The sequence below is a fragment of the Dichotomopilus funicola genome (assembly GCF_033296635.1).
Source record: "Dichotomopilus funicola strain CBS 141.50 unplaced genomic scaffold C8A04scaffold_2, whole genome shotgun sequence".
Classification (NCBI taxonomy): Eukaryota; Fungi; Ascomycota; class Sordariomycetes; order Sordariales; family Chaetomiaceae; genus Dichotomopilus; species Dichotomopilus funicola.
Genome location: NW_026944023.1, coordinates 815,133 through 827,468, shown reverse-complemented (window position 1 = coordinate 827,468; position 12,336 = coordinate 815,133). Strand labels below are relative to the sequence as shown.

General features: G+C 52.5%; 4 protein-coding genes across 4 annotated transcripts; 2 read left to right on the top strand and 2 right to left on the bottom strand.

Moving 5' to 3' along the window:
- Positions 1-3,086: 3,086 nt before the first annotated feature.
- C8A04DRAFT_24371 (uncharacterized protein) lies at positions 3,087-4,627 on the top strand (the record flags this gene model as incomplete). Its single annotated transcript, XM_062779119.1, has 4 exons — positions 3,087-3,275; positions 3,344-3,624; positions 3,715-4,218; positions 4,309-4,627. The coding sequence occupies 4 exons, from the start codon at positions 3,087-3,089 to the stop codon at positions 4,625-4,627; spliced, it is 1,293 nt and encodes a 430-aa protein (XP_062641188.1).
- Positions 4,628-5,659: 1,032 nt separating this feature from the next.
- C8A04DRAFT_8841 (globin-like protein) lies at positions 5,660-6,907 on the bottom strand (the record flags this gene model as incomplete). The annotated part of the gene is made up of 1 exon (XM_062785259.1): positions 5,660-6,907. The coding sequence occupies one exon, from the start codon at positions 6,905-6,907 to the stop codon at positions 5,660-5,662; it is 1,248 nt and encodes a 415-aa protein (XP_062641187.1).
- Positions 6,908-9,856: 2,949 nt separating this feature from the next.
- C8A04DRAFT_33915 (uncharacterized protein) lies at positions 9,857-10,913 on the top strand (the record flags this gene model as incomplete). Its single annotated transcript, XM_062782651.1, has 2 exons — positions 9,857-10,506; positions 10,616-10,913. 2 exons carry the CDS (start codon positions 9,857-9,859, stop codon positions 10,911-10,913), a joined length of 948 nt encoding a protein of 315 aa, XP_062641186.1.
- Positions 10,914-11,175: 262 nt separating this feature from the next.
- C8A04DRAFT_24368 (uncharacterized protein) lies at positions 11,176-11,872 on the bottom strand (the record flags this gene model as incomplete). Its single annotated transcript, XM_062779118.1, has 2 exons — positions 11,176-11,624; positions 11,683-11,872. The coding sequence occupies 2 exons, from the start codon at positions 11,870-11,872 to the stop codon at positions 11,176-11,178; spliced, it is 639 nt and encodes a 212-aa protein (XP_062641185.1).
- Between the last annotated feature and the right edge of the window lie 464 nt (positions 11,873-12,336).

The following is a 12,336-nucleotide window of genomic DNA, read 5'->3' as shown; positions in this document are numbered from 1 at the left end:
AGGCGTGCACGGTAAAGCAGCCATGTATCCCCCGTCGTGGTCTAAGCTTCTAGGAAGAATAAGCTGGGTTCATATTTCAGTCTGAAGGAGCATCGCCTATTCAATGATCCCGTAGGTCGTAAACGAGGTACCATCTCGATTTGTAGGAACAAGCCCGACACTCTCTCACACGGCCTTCTCCCACCCACGCTTCCAGCCGCACTTCCATCATTCCTCAAGCTGTCAACGCGCTCCATCAGTGGCCACTCACTTCTCTTTCCCCTCCTTTCCCCCCCCCTTCTCCATTTCCCGCCACTCTCCCAGCGCCTCGTCCCAATCGGCCCCTTGCCTTGCATCAGCTCTCTCAAGCTTCCCCTCTTCCTAGCACCCACCGTGCCCCCCAAGGGGTAACGAACCCTCACCCCTTCCTCTCCTCCGTTCTCAATTCTATCCAGCCTATGAAACAGCCACAACGCTCGTGATCGTCCGCAGCCCCGTCACAGTAACGGCAGGGAGGGTCGTGGTAGTAAACGGGACTGTTGCCAAGACTGTCACGGACTGAACTGGAGCTGTTGGGTCTCGCGCTGTGGTGGTTGGCGCTGTCCCTGGTCGGCAGGCGTCTGTGGTCGTGACAATAACGGGGACGACGACCACGACGACGATGGTAGTGGGGCCATATCCTGGGCCTGAGACGGTGATTGTTGCTGTGGTAACGTTTTGGATGTCTTTTGGGTTTATTCTGAACGGAATTGGCCATGGGGGTGTTGTTGACTGGGGGGTTGTGACTGCCACGGCCGAGGTTACACTATCAGCATTGTCGGAATGACCTGGCTGGCTTTGCTCTGTTCCATTGCCATGATTTGAGCCGGTCACCAAACTAGTTGTTGATCTCTGGTGTGTGATCAAGCGGGGATTGAAGAGCCTATCGAGAATATTGCCCGAGAAAAGGGGGGCTGGTGGGAAAGGGGTATTGAAAAGCGGCGAAGTGAGCATTGCATGGCTTGATGTATGCAATGGAGCCGTATCTGTGAGCTTTCCAGCAATTAATACGGCCAGTAAAGTCGCGGCGGTAAGCTTCATGATGCCGCTTCGGAGGTTGTTGACATTCAGGGGCTGGCGCATAAGCTTTGCGGCACCTGATTAACGACGGTTGTTCTCTTAGGTAAGGAAACCTTTGTCGCAAAGCTGTCTTTCCCAGTCTTTCCCCTCAGCCCTATTTGAATATTTTATTTCTGTAGGACAGAGTCGAATGCAAGAATGACAAGGCCAAAAGTCGGTTGCAATATGACGAAATAGTCGGCTCCATAGTAGCACAATAGCGTACTAGTGTGTTACCTGCATAGAGTGGTCATCCAATCATCAGGAGCTAAGTCAAAGGCTCCGACAAGAATCGTTTCATTTACGGTCTGCAACATAAATGGGCTATGTATCCGTTTTGCTTTTGTCTGTCTGCTGGTATTGAGGAAGAGCATGAGTACGTTGCCTCCTCGTCCGCCTGGGGAGTTTTACTTCATGGATGGAGAACTAGGGACAACGACACCCGATTTATCGTACCACGCTACTAACACACGCACAATAGTACCAAACGATACCGACTATGAGTCTATGGTGTGTAAGACGTAAGACGACCGTTTCACCAAAATGTCCCACCAAATCCACTCGGACTAGCCCCTGATCAATATGCAGACGGTTTTGTACATACCCCGCTTGAGGCTTGAAGCACAAGTCCAATCACTGAAATTTCCTCTTCTATCTCTTAGACAGCTGGTAGGAATTGATGATACAAAATACAAAATAATTACTCGGTAGGTGTCAGCACCAAACAAGCAAGCGATACATCACAGGTTGTGGACCATGTGGTGTCGTCAGGGGCATTTGCGCAACATATTCGCCGTCATTACTTAGCGGGGAAAAGAGAACGGATGGCAGTTAATTGTGTCCTGCGGAATAAAGCAGCCTTTCTTGAGGCTCACGCTCTCATCGTGCCTTGTTCGCGAGCTTATTTCCAGCGTTCTCAGACCTCAAAGCACCTCGTTGAAGTCCTCCCCTGTATCTGGCCCACCTTTATGTTAATGTGTATTATCACTGGGTTTAAGTCCATCGTCTTCCCAATATACACTTATCCCGATCGCGAGCATAGCGTTGGACTTTCTCATTGCGCTATGTGGGTGACTTCTCAAAATCACTGGGTCACGTAACCAAGCTTGTTCCTTCCCATCGCCCTTGGAGTCTCAATAGGGGTCAAAACAGGTAATCTCGTGGCAAACGGGTAGTCGTCTTCAAAATTCAAGAGCTCCCTCACTACTATGTATTCGGTCCCAACTCAGAGAAGTATTTGCATTCCCATCTCATGCTAGCGTTGCTTCGCATCACTTCTTAGCAGGAGCGCCAAACAAAACCGACAGTCGGGGTTATCTCATTTCAACTGATGTCAAACCCTCACGCTCGCATTAGAATTGGTTTTTAACTCTATTGTCCTACCCCCTTTCCTATTTTAGCTCGTGTCTAGCCCCTGAATCTCGGCTGCTGCACTTTATTCCTACCACCTTTTCAGCTTGGTTTCATTTCTTTTGTTTCTTTAACACTACTCCATTCTACAGGTTCATTCCAGCGATAATTACAAATTTCAGGATACCTCCATCAACACCAACAACCACATCATTTCTTCAACCGCGCGGAATCTTTCTTCTTTCCTAACGGCGTGGAGGGTCATTCGCACTGAACAACAGGGTTGTAATGCAGCCCAGTTCTCCCAGCTTCACCGACAATTGCACAAAGAAACTTAACACTCTTTGACTTTCATGCAAGCCCCTCAAAGGTAACACACATGCAGAACAACAGCCATAATTTCAATCCCCTGCCATTGGCCGGTCTTATTTCTTACCTTCCGTCCCGAGAAGAAGAAACAGACATCACATATTGCAACGGAGCAAATCACAAATAACCTCCAGTGGCACTCTGAAGCGGCCTACATTTTCCAGGCTACCTACCATACTTTCTCAACTTTCCTTCTAAAATAGAGAGCACCCCAAAGCATTAACATACCACGGCTGGCTTGTGCCCAACTCTTCAGAATTCTCCCCAGCCATTGTGCTAGAAGCGACCCAATGGCATCAGCGTCCCGAAATATGGAGATGGGCCTTCCGACACCGAAGAAGTCATCAGAGGCGGCGTGCTCCGACCGTGATGACAGCGATCTAGACAACCAGTTGCCCCCAAATATTGCTCATCACGGCGGTATCATGGGTACATTGGGAACCTCAATTAGCGAAAGCGATCCTTTCCAACAGGCAGAGGCAAGTGAATTTTAAGTCCAATCTAAAGTTACCATCACTTTGTGGAACACGTTCTGACAGCAATTCAGGGGCCGATTGTGGCCACAATTGAACACCGGTCCGATCTTGAACGCGAAGTTGCAGAGCAGATTGCACTTATGGACGAGTGCTCTGAGAAGATTGCGACCGAGGAACAAATCCGGTGTAAAACCGACTTAGTCACAGATGACACCAAGCCCGGCATCACCGATCGGGGCAACCGCACAACCTCAGCTACAGGGCAAGATTCGATTCTCGTTGACGATGGCGTGGATTTCGTCGCCGGGGGAAACTTCGGCGTAGCACCGAAGTCTTGCAACAATCCAAGCGGGTATGCCCCCTGATAACTGCAAAATAAAGAAGGAAAGAAAGAGAGCCGGGAGTCATGGCGGAAGAACAGTGTACTGACAAGAGCCCATAGTGTTCAGGCGCCGTTGACAGCGGCCGTGAAAGGCCCTCCGAAGCTAGAGGTATCATCGGAGCAGGAATCTTTGGAGTCAAACTACAACATTTCTGATCACCACAGCCAAACAACATGCTCTGACCTGTCTGATTGGATCGCATCCCTGACCGACGGATCCGTGAGCTCTTCAGAGAGTTCAACCAGCGGTGACGGAGAGCGAGTCCAAGCCGACAGACCTAACACCACACCTCCGGCCTTGGAGGATAATAACGCAGACACAACAGGCAGCCCCTTTAGAATTGGGAGGTCGCATCTCGGAGGGTTGGGTATTTTTGCAACCCGGGAGCTCAAAAGAGACGAGACCGTCTGGGAGGAGGCTCCGCTACTGCGGACAACACATGGTAGTCTGATGATGGACTATTCTAACTTGTCCGACGCAGCCAAGAAGGCGTATATGAGCCTCCGTGGTGCCGAAGGGGAGGACCGCTTTACACGGGTGGAAATGATCAAGCAGCTTAACGGGTACGTCGCTCATGCCACATATAAAAGGGGTTCCTTTCGGGGGCTTGTCCCTTTGTCTTCCTTTTCTTTTCTTGTCTAACATCGAGACAGATTCGCCCTCCCAGATGGGGTTGGAATCTTCGAGACTGCCTCTCGCTTCAACCATGCCTGCTCGCCAGTTGAGAACGTCGGATACACGTTCGACGAGGAGCATGATGTTCTCACCTTCACCGTCTGTCAAGACGTGATCCCAGCCGGAGCCGAGCTGCTGGTCAACTACGGGGCCTCACCCGTCGAGCTGTACTCCAACTGGGGGTTCCGATGCGCCTGCGGTGGTTGCACACCGCTGACAGACAGAGACATTTGGAGAATGAGGAACGAAGCTTTGGGAATCCCGGGCGATCATGGTATGGGGGTCCTGGATTGGTAAGGTTGCCGTTGCAATTCGTGATACGCGAAGGAGCACTCGCAACCCGGCCTCGATGGCTGTCAGGTGGACGGGCCAGTCCGTCGGGTCTTCATCATGCCTCGACACGTAGCGCTGAACACCTTGGGTTATTAACCAGGATCGCTGCGTTGGTTATTCTCATTTTTCTTTCGGCGTTTTCTTTTTATTTTATTTTCTTTCTTCGCGTTCTTTCGATCTTTTCCCCCCCTTTTTTCTCTTTTTTTCTGTTTCCGTTTTTCTTCTCTCATTACCGACGTAAGGGGGCGAACAAGTCAACGTGGAGGTAAATCTCCAAATTTTACCTTTCAGCAGGATTTTAGTTTTTCATCATAGAGAGGAAAATAAACTTAAAATATCATAATAAATGGAACGTGAGTGAACTGCGAATAATCATGTGGGAGCTCCGGTGACTGCAGCTTTCGAAGAACAGCTCTCCGCTACCCCGAAGCGACTAGCAGAACCGATTACCTAGTCTGAAGAGGGGCCAAACTTAGCGAGGCCGCCTCCACTTCCAGAACATTAAACGATCAGTATTACCCACAAGGACCTCAATAGCCAAGCAACCGTTCAAATCTTGTAGCTACACGTGGCCAAAATTACTCAGTTACTATGATTGGAAGCCCAATCCTTGTGTAGCGCCTTCAATAAACGCAAGGAAGCGAGCGGGACGAGCCGCTAGCCGCAGGATTTCGATCTCGCATCCATGCACATGTGGCCTAGAACGTTGTACGACCCCTCCTTGAAAAGCCCGTCCGGCGGACCGCGGTTTCCGGGGTATCCGAAGGGTCTCAGGGGCATGATTGATGATGTGCCTTACTAATGCCATGACTGCTAGTTTTTTTGTGACGCCTTTTATACCGCAAACATGAAGTTCATGTTGGTCATCAGCTTGTAGGGATTCAAAGTCGAACGTCTTTGTCATTACATCTTAAGGAAGAGGATCAACGAATATGAAGCAATGAGCGGAGAAAAGGCTACAAAGGAGAACTAACTTTCCAATAACTCCCTCCCTACTCAAGCACGCTTCCACTCCAAGTCACCTGTGTTGAAGATCTCCAACTTAATGCGCTCAGCCCCAACCCCCTGCGCCTTGAGGTACTCCGACGTCTCCCCCATAAACTGCTCCGGTCCACAGATGTAATACTCAGCGCCGCTATTCTGAAGATGTAGGTCCGCGGGATCGACCTTGGCAAGATCCAAGCGACCGTGGTGGTCGTGGGTGGCGCTGCCGTTGACATCGCCCGGGTCGGTCTTGAAGACGATGGTGCGGAATTTCGGGTTGGTCTTGCGCAGTTCGGTGATGTGGTCTTCAAAGGGGACCGTCCGCCTTGAGACGTGGATCCACGAGATGGGCCGTTCGGCTTGTGCTGCAGTGACGGTGTTGGCGATGGCTAGCAAGGGGGTGAACCCCACGCCGGCGGATATGAGTACGAGGGGGATGTTGCTGGGGCTGTCCCCGTTAACGAAGAAGTCACCGGCGGGGTGGGAGACTCCGACAATCGAGCCGGCGCCTAGTTGGTCGATAAGTAGGTTGGAGACGAGGCCCGGGTGGGAAGAGGAGGACTGTGAGCCCGCGTTAGGGTCGGGCAGGCCCTCGTCTCGCCTGACACTGATGCGGTAGTAATCCTCGCGCCAGGCGTCGCTGAGGGAATACTGGCGCGCCTGCTTGTAGCCGTCCGGACCTTGGACCTGGACCGAGATGTACTGGCCCGGGAGGAACTTGGGGAGTTTCTTGCCGTCTTCTGGCACCAAGTAGAATGAGAAGATGTTCTCATTCTCGGGTACCACCTTGTCAACCTTGAAGTTACGCCATGACGTCCACTCCTCGAAGTCTTTATAAAGCTGCGCCTCTCGGCCGATGAGAATGTTGGCTAACAACCCGTACGCCTTTCCCCATGCCTCCACCAGTTCCGGGGTCAGCGCCGATCCGAGTACCTCCCCAAAGGCGCGGATGAGGTGCTCTCCCACAATTGGATAGTGTTCGGGTTGGACGCCGAGCGAGGAGTGTTTGTTGCACATGCGTTCGACCTTGGGGGTCAGCTCACTCATGTTGTCGATGTTGGCGGCGAAGCTGAGGACGGCGCCGGCCAGGGCCCGGGCTTGGCGACCGTTCTGCTGGTTGGCGGTGTTGAAGTAGTTGTTGAGTTCCGGGTGGTCATGGAGCAGATTCTTGTAGAACGCGGTCGTGATCTGCTCGCCGTGCTCCTGCAAGATGGGAGCCGTCGCCATGACGAGTTTCGTTTGCTCGGTCGTGAGCGCCATAACGATATGCTGTCTTTGGTTCAATGTTTGTCAAGAAGATGATACGAGAGCTGGTCCCTTGAGAAAGGATAGATCAGGGCTCCCCGAACTTGACCCCCAGCTTCGGGCTTTCCCCAGATTTTATACGAGACTAGACGGAGCGAAAGCGGGACAACGGCTTTTCCCGACTTCAAGCCTTTCTTGTCATGTTCATGCTGGCGGAAGCCTTGGCAGGTGAGCAGGTGGCCTCGGGATCCTGGCTTGAACCTGGATGGGATATGTCAATGGTTCCCGGAAGAAAAATTACCGGGTTGGAACATCCAATCCCGGAGGATAATCTAGCATCACTTGACTGTAAAAACTGTAATTCCGCAGGTTGAAGATAAGGGACATGTTGTGATGGCTTTGTGACGCATGGTCCTAGTGACTTCGGCGAGTCTTCAAGCACAGACGTGCCTCAGCTATGTTCACGTCCCACGTTCATCTTATCTGTGGTCTGTTGACGAGCTTTGTCCTACTTCAAAATCGGCAGAACTAGTTGCTACATCCCACGGTGTGACGTCCAGCCGCGTCCGCAAAACTCCCAGGCCATCAAACCGAGTCATCCGGAACCATGGTCGTTTGGCTGCAGATTCATTTTCGCCAATGCCGCTTTCCTCCGATTTCATTAATAAAATCCCTGCAGTGCCGCCGAAGGCTCCGCTATCGCGTGTTTCGGTTCGTGCCGTGATGAGTGCTTCTCCGCGGGGAACGATTCTTGTTCTGAACGTGGGTGGAGGTAACTCTTACATCCAGGTATTTTGCAGTGGATTTTCACGACGTTGTGTTTGGAGGTTGTGGGTCGCCTTGGAGATGGCGCCAGAAGAACGATGGAAGCTCTGAAAGTCCCAATGGGAAGGGGACGATAAAAAATCGGTCGATATTTTTATCTCCGCGGAGCCACAATTCCACACGTGCCCGCGCAAAGATGCCGCCACACCAGGGCCCCCCTCGCGCCGGTTAATAAGCATGGTCCGATAACCTCGCACACCCAAATCGATTAGAAGTCGCACCTTCCAACTAGGTAGATGCATTGCTATGACTCCTAATCAAAATCGGTATGTGGTGTGGTAGCGTTGCCGTTTCAACACGGTAGGCAGCAGATTCGGTTCTGAGTTTTCATCTGAAGTCTCAAGGCAGAATTTTTGGGGCCTCGAAAAGAAAAAAAGCCACTTCAGCAAGAAGTATGGGTGCTCTAACGTTCCCTAGGGCTGACTTTTCTGGTAGCACCCTTGAGGCTCTGCTGTTTAGTTACGTTCCGGGCCGCTGGCCCGTTGCAGATGTCAAACGGTAACCCTAAAGTACTCCTATGTAAAAGCTTCCTTTGTGGTGTAAGTCGGAGGCCAGGGTGGAGGACCCACCGGTTCTCCGGAGTGGGGCAATTCTCCGGATTGGGATCCGGAGACTAGCGGTCCCGGCCAGGCCGTTCCTGGGTCTTGGCGATCCGATATGACCAGAGACTGCGGGGCCGGAGCCGGGCACCAACCGGAGGGCGCCACTTTGCCGATTCCACGCTGGCCCAAGGGCCGGCGTCCTCCACGTTCATCCTCAGGTTCGCCCATCCTCAAGCAGCGAGCAATCCCCCCTCACTCACATGGCCGATAAGGCATCACACCATACCGGGAGCCCACAATCACTGTCACCCTGCGAAGCATAAAAGATATCCCGATGCACGGGTTCGACTCGCTTGAGGGTGCCAGCCCCCTCTCCCGTTAGATAACTAGCCCATGATCCCATTTACCTCGTTGGCGGCGATGTGCATGCAAACATTTTACTGGATTCGCAGCGCGCGGTGACCACGTCATTCCAGTGGTTAGCCAATTCCAAAGCAACCCACAGGCCAGCCGGTAGGTATGCCCTTTCTTTATTAACCATGACTCCACATAAGTTTCAACTCAATTCAACGACGTGTACTTGCCATGTGTCAACAAGCATCTCTGCCAGTATTAGTTATGTTTTGTTGAGTCATAGTGTCAACTACTGAATAGGTGTCCAACCTCATAATCACCTTTTTCGGTTGTTTTTGACATCGCAACAGCATTTTTTTGGGCTTCAAAGAGCGAGACCGGCCAGATTGATGCTGCCAGGCCCCAGTCTTGATGATATCTGGGGTATGACAGGAAATGGAAACAGAAAAGATCGTCGCGTGCTCCTCCTGCAAGGTCTGCCCCTCCACTCGGGATTACCCATTTAGGTAACCCGGGACCTATGAACAGTCTAGATCGACGCGAACACTTCCACCCGCTCGTGTTCAGGGTTTTGGTTAACTGCAGCATCGCATCGCTGGCATGGCGATGGCGCAGGGACAAGTGAGCTGAGGAACCCATTGCGGAAGTGCCATAGCTAGAGAGAACCAATGATGGTGAACTGTCAAAACGACCGGCCTGGGGGGTAAACTCACCGGCTGTAGGATGCTTTCCGAATGGGGTCTTTGGAGGGGTTTGGACTGATGCGGGAACACGTCTCGCCACCAATGCGGTTGCCAATGCGATTGCGAAGCACACTGATGAATTCCAGTAATGCCGCTTTGTGAGGGGGTGGAGTGAGGGGATCCGGGAGAAGACCTCCATCTCCGCCATGCTTTTCTCTACCTGGCTAGAGCAGGAATCTACCCGCGCAATGTTCATTTCACTACCCGCCGAATGGAAAACAATGAAGGTCAGCTGCTCGTGGTTCTTCTTGTCTGATCTCATCGATTGGCAATCTCGTGACTAAGGGCCAACGTGGAAACTCCTGCTCTTTCACTCTATATAAATTGCATCCCGCGAGCCCAGATTTCCCATTCCCCTCAGCCTTCCGCAGCCTCGGAAACATAAACTGCGGGTTCATTGATTCTAACCTCCAAACTATCTTATAAATCCAACGGCAGTACCCAGCAGCCTGAGTTCCACGCAAGTTACGCAACGGCATTGCAGCACTTGACCCCACATCATGACATCCATCATTTCCAAAATGGTTTTGACAGCAGGCCCACGGGCCATGCTCGCCCGCCGATCCCTGCAGGCCGCACCGATCGTCGCCTCACAGGCAGCCCACGCGAGGAGAGCTTTTCACCAGACACAAAACCTTCGTCAAGCTCGCATTCCCTCTCTCCCCGAGTTCAGTCTACAAGACCGCGTCATCGTGGTTTCTGGTGCCGCCCGTGGCCTCGGCCTCACACAAGCCGAGGCACTCCTCGAGGCGGGCGCCGTCGTGCACGCCATCGACCGCCTGCCGGAGCCCGATAAGGATAGCGATTTTGCACGAGTGGCCAAACGGGCGACCGATGAATTGAACTCTCGCCTGGTATACCACCGTGTCGACGTGCGAGAACAGGCAGCGCTGGGCGAGATCATTGGGGGCATCGCGGAGAAGGAAGGCGGTATCAATGGGCTGATCGCGGCCGCGGGGATCCAGCAGGAGACCCCGGCGCTTGAGTACACAGCTGAGGATGCGGACCGCATGCTCAGCGTCAATGTCACCGGTGCATTCATGACGGCACAGGCTGTCGCGCGAGAGATGGTCAAGCGCAAGCAAAAGGGTAGCTTGGTCATGATTGCCAGCATGAGCGGAACCGTCGCGAACCGCGGCTTGATTTGCCCGTGAGTCTCTCCCTTCTTTCCTATATCTTATTCACCATACCTATGCCATTATACCAGCCGGTTGGTGGGTCAAGGGAGACCAAGTGCTAACCAACACTCCCAAATGCAGGGCATACAACGCATCCAAAGCAGCGGTTATCCAACTCGGTCGCAACCTCGCGTCAGAATGGGGAGAGCACGGCATCCGCGTCAACACCATCTCCCCCGGTTACATCGTCACAGCCATGACCGCCGGCCTCTTTGAAGCGTTCCCGGAGAGGCGAACATCGTGGCCCGATGCAAACATGCTCAAGCGTCTGAGCTATCCTGAAGAGTACCGCGGCGCAGCCGTGTTCCTACTCAGCGATGCTAGTAGTTTTATGACCGGCGCCGACTTGCGGATCGACGGTGGCCACTGTGCCTGGTAAGCCTGAAAGCCTCAGGCGGGGTGGGGGGGATGGGGGACAAGGGTGGGCACTTGCCAGAAAGCAAGTTAATGAGGCTCGTAATTTACGAGACTGGGGTATCCGGAAGGTGGGAAGATAATATTGTACATAACCAGCATCGGTTGCGTTGCTTTCGGTCTTGATTTGATGGAGGGGCGATTCACTTGCAATCCAGCCTTAGCTAAATAGTAATACACACACGCGTTGTCTTCCCCCACACCTAGTTATAACGTCATTTCACTATTCACGTCGCTAGGGTCACCACTCCCTGGACACCTAACCTCGCAACCAAGCCAGGCTTAAGTCTCAAACGTGCTTCAATGTCCTTGGCTGGCGTACCATTCTGGCGCAGCAATATCACCTGTTCAACCGTACCGATGTCCAAAAACTCCCTCCCTTCGTCGCCCGGCTTGCCCATACGCTCCAGCTCTTGCTTAGCCCGTGCTTCCAGCGCCCGACGCACTTCTAAAGCGCCTAGGGTTGTGTTACTCGAGGGAGAGGGAAACTGTGGTGTTTGTGGGGATGTTTGTTGAGCTTGGTTCTGTCGTGTTGTGAAAGCAGCGGGAAAGGGAGAGGCTATGGACGATGGTGAATAGGTTGGGTTCGGTTGCACAATGCCCATTTGCTGCAGTCGGTTCGCGAAATCGACACTGAACTCGGGACGGTTGGGGTCTATGGAGTCGGCGAGAATCGCTACCAAATTGTGAGTTACTAATTGGAGGCTTTCCTGAACAAGTTTCTAGAAACGTACCGTCATCTTTTGTGTATGAAGCCTGGGGTCGGGCCCGTGGCTTACTCTCTGTGGCGGGGGTAGCGACTGGTTGTGGGTTTGACGTCGCTGCACCGCTTGGAGCCCGGACTGCTGCTGGTGATGAACCCGGTGCTCGTACAGGAAATTTACGTATGGCGTTTTGCGCTGTTTTGGACCCGGATGACCCCATTGTGAATTCCTGCGGAGGTTTAATCGGCGAGTGCGGCGGAGTCCTGACCAAAACATTCGCACTCGCGCCGGGCCGAAATATTTTTTGACTGGAGCTGTGTCGTCATCGTTCATGGCAATTATTTCAGCCACATATAACTTATATTCAACTGTGGCTAGAACCATCGCAACGCCACAACCCCAGATATTCTAACCCTAACGCGACGACCAGGACGTGTGACGTCTACTTTACAAAAACTCAAAAGTCTTACCGTTAACACCCCTTCAGTTTTTTCAGAAAGAAAAGGAAAAAAAACAAGAAAAAACACAAGGAGACTGACATGACTACTAAGCCCCAACCCAATCCAACCCATCTTCTCACATCCACGGCATGCATCAAATGGCAAAAGGTGACAATTATCTCACAACTAACCTAGGATCAAGGTACCATGGGAAGGGGGCACACGGCCGTGCTTCTGTGGGTTT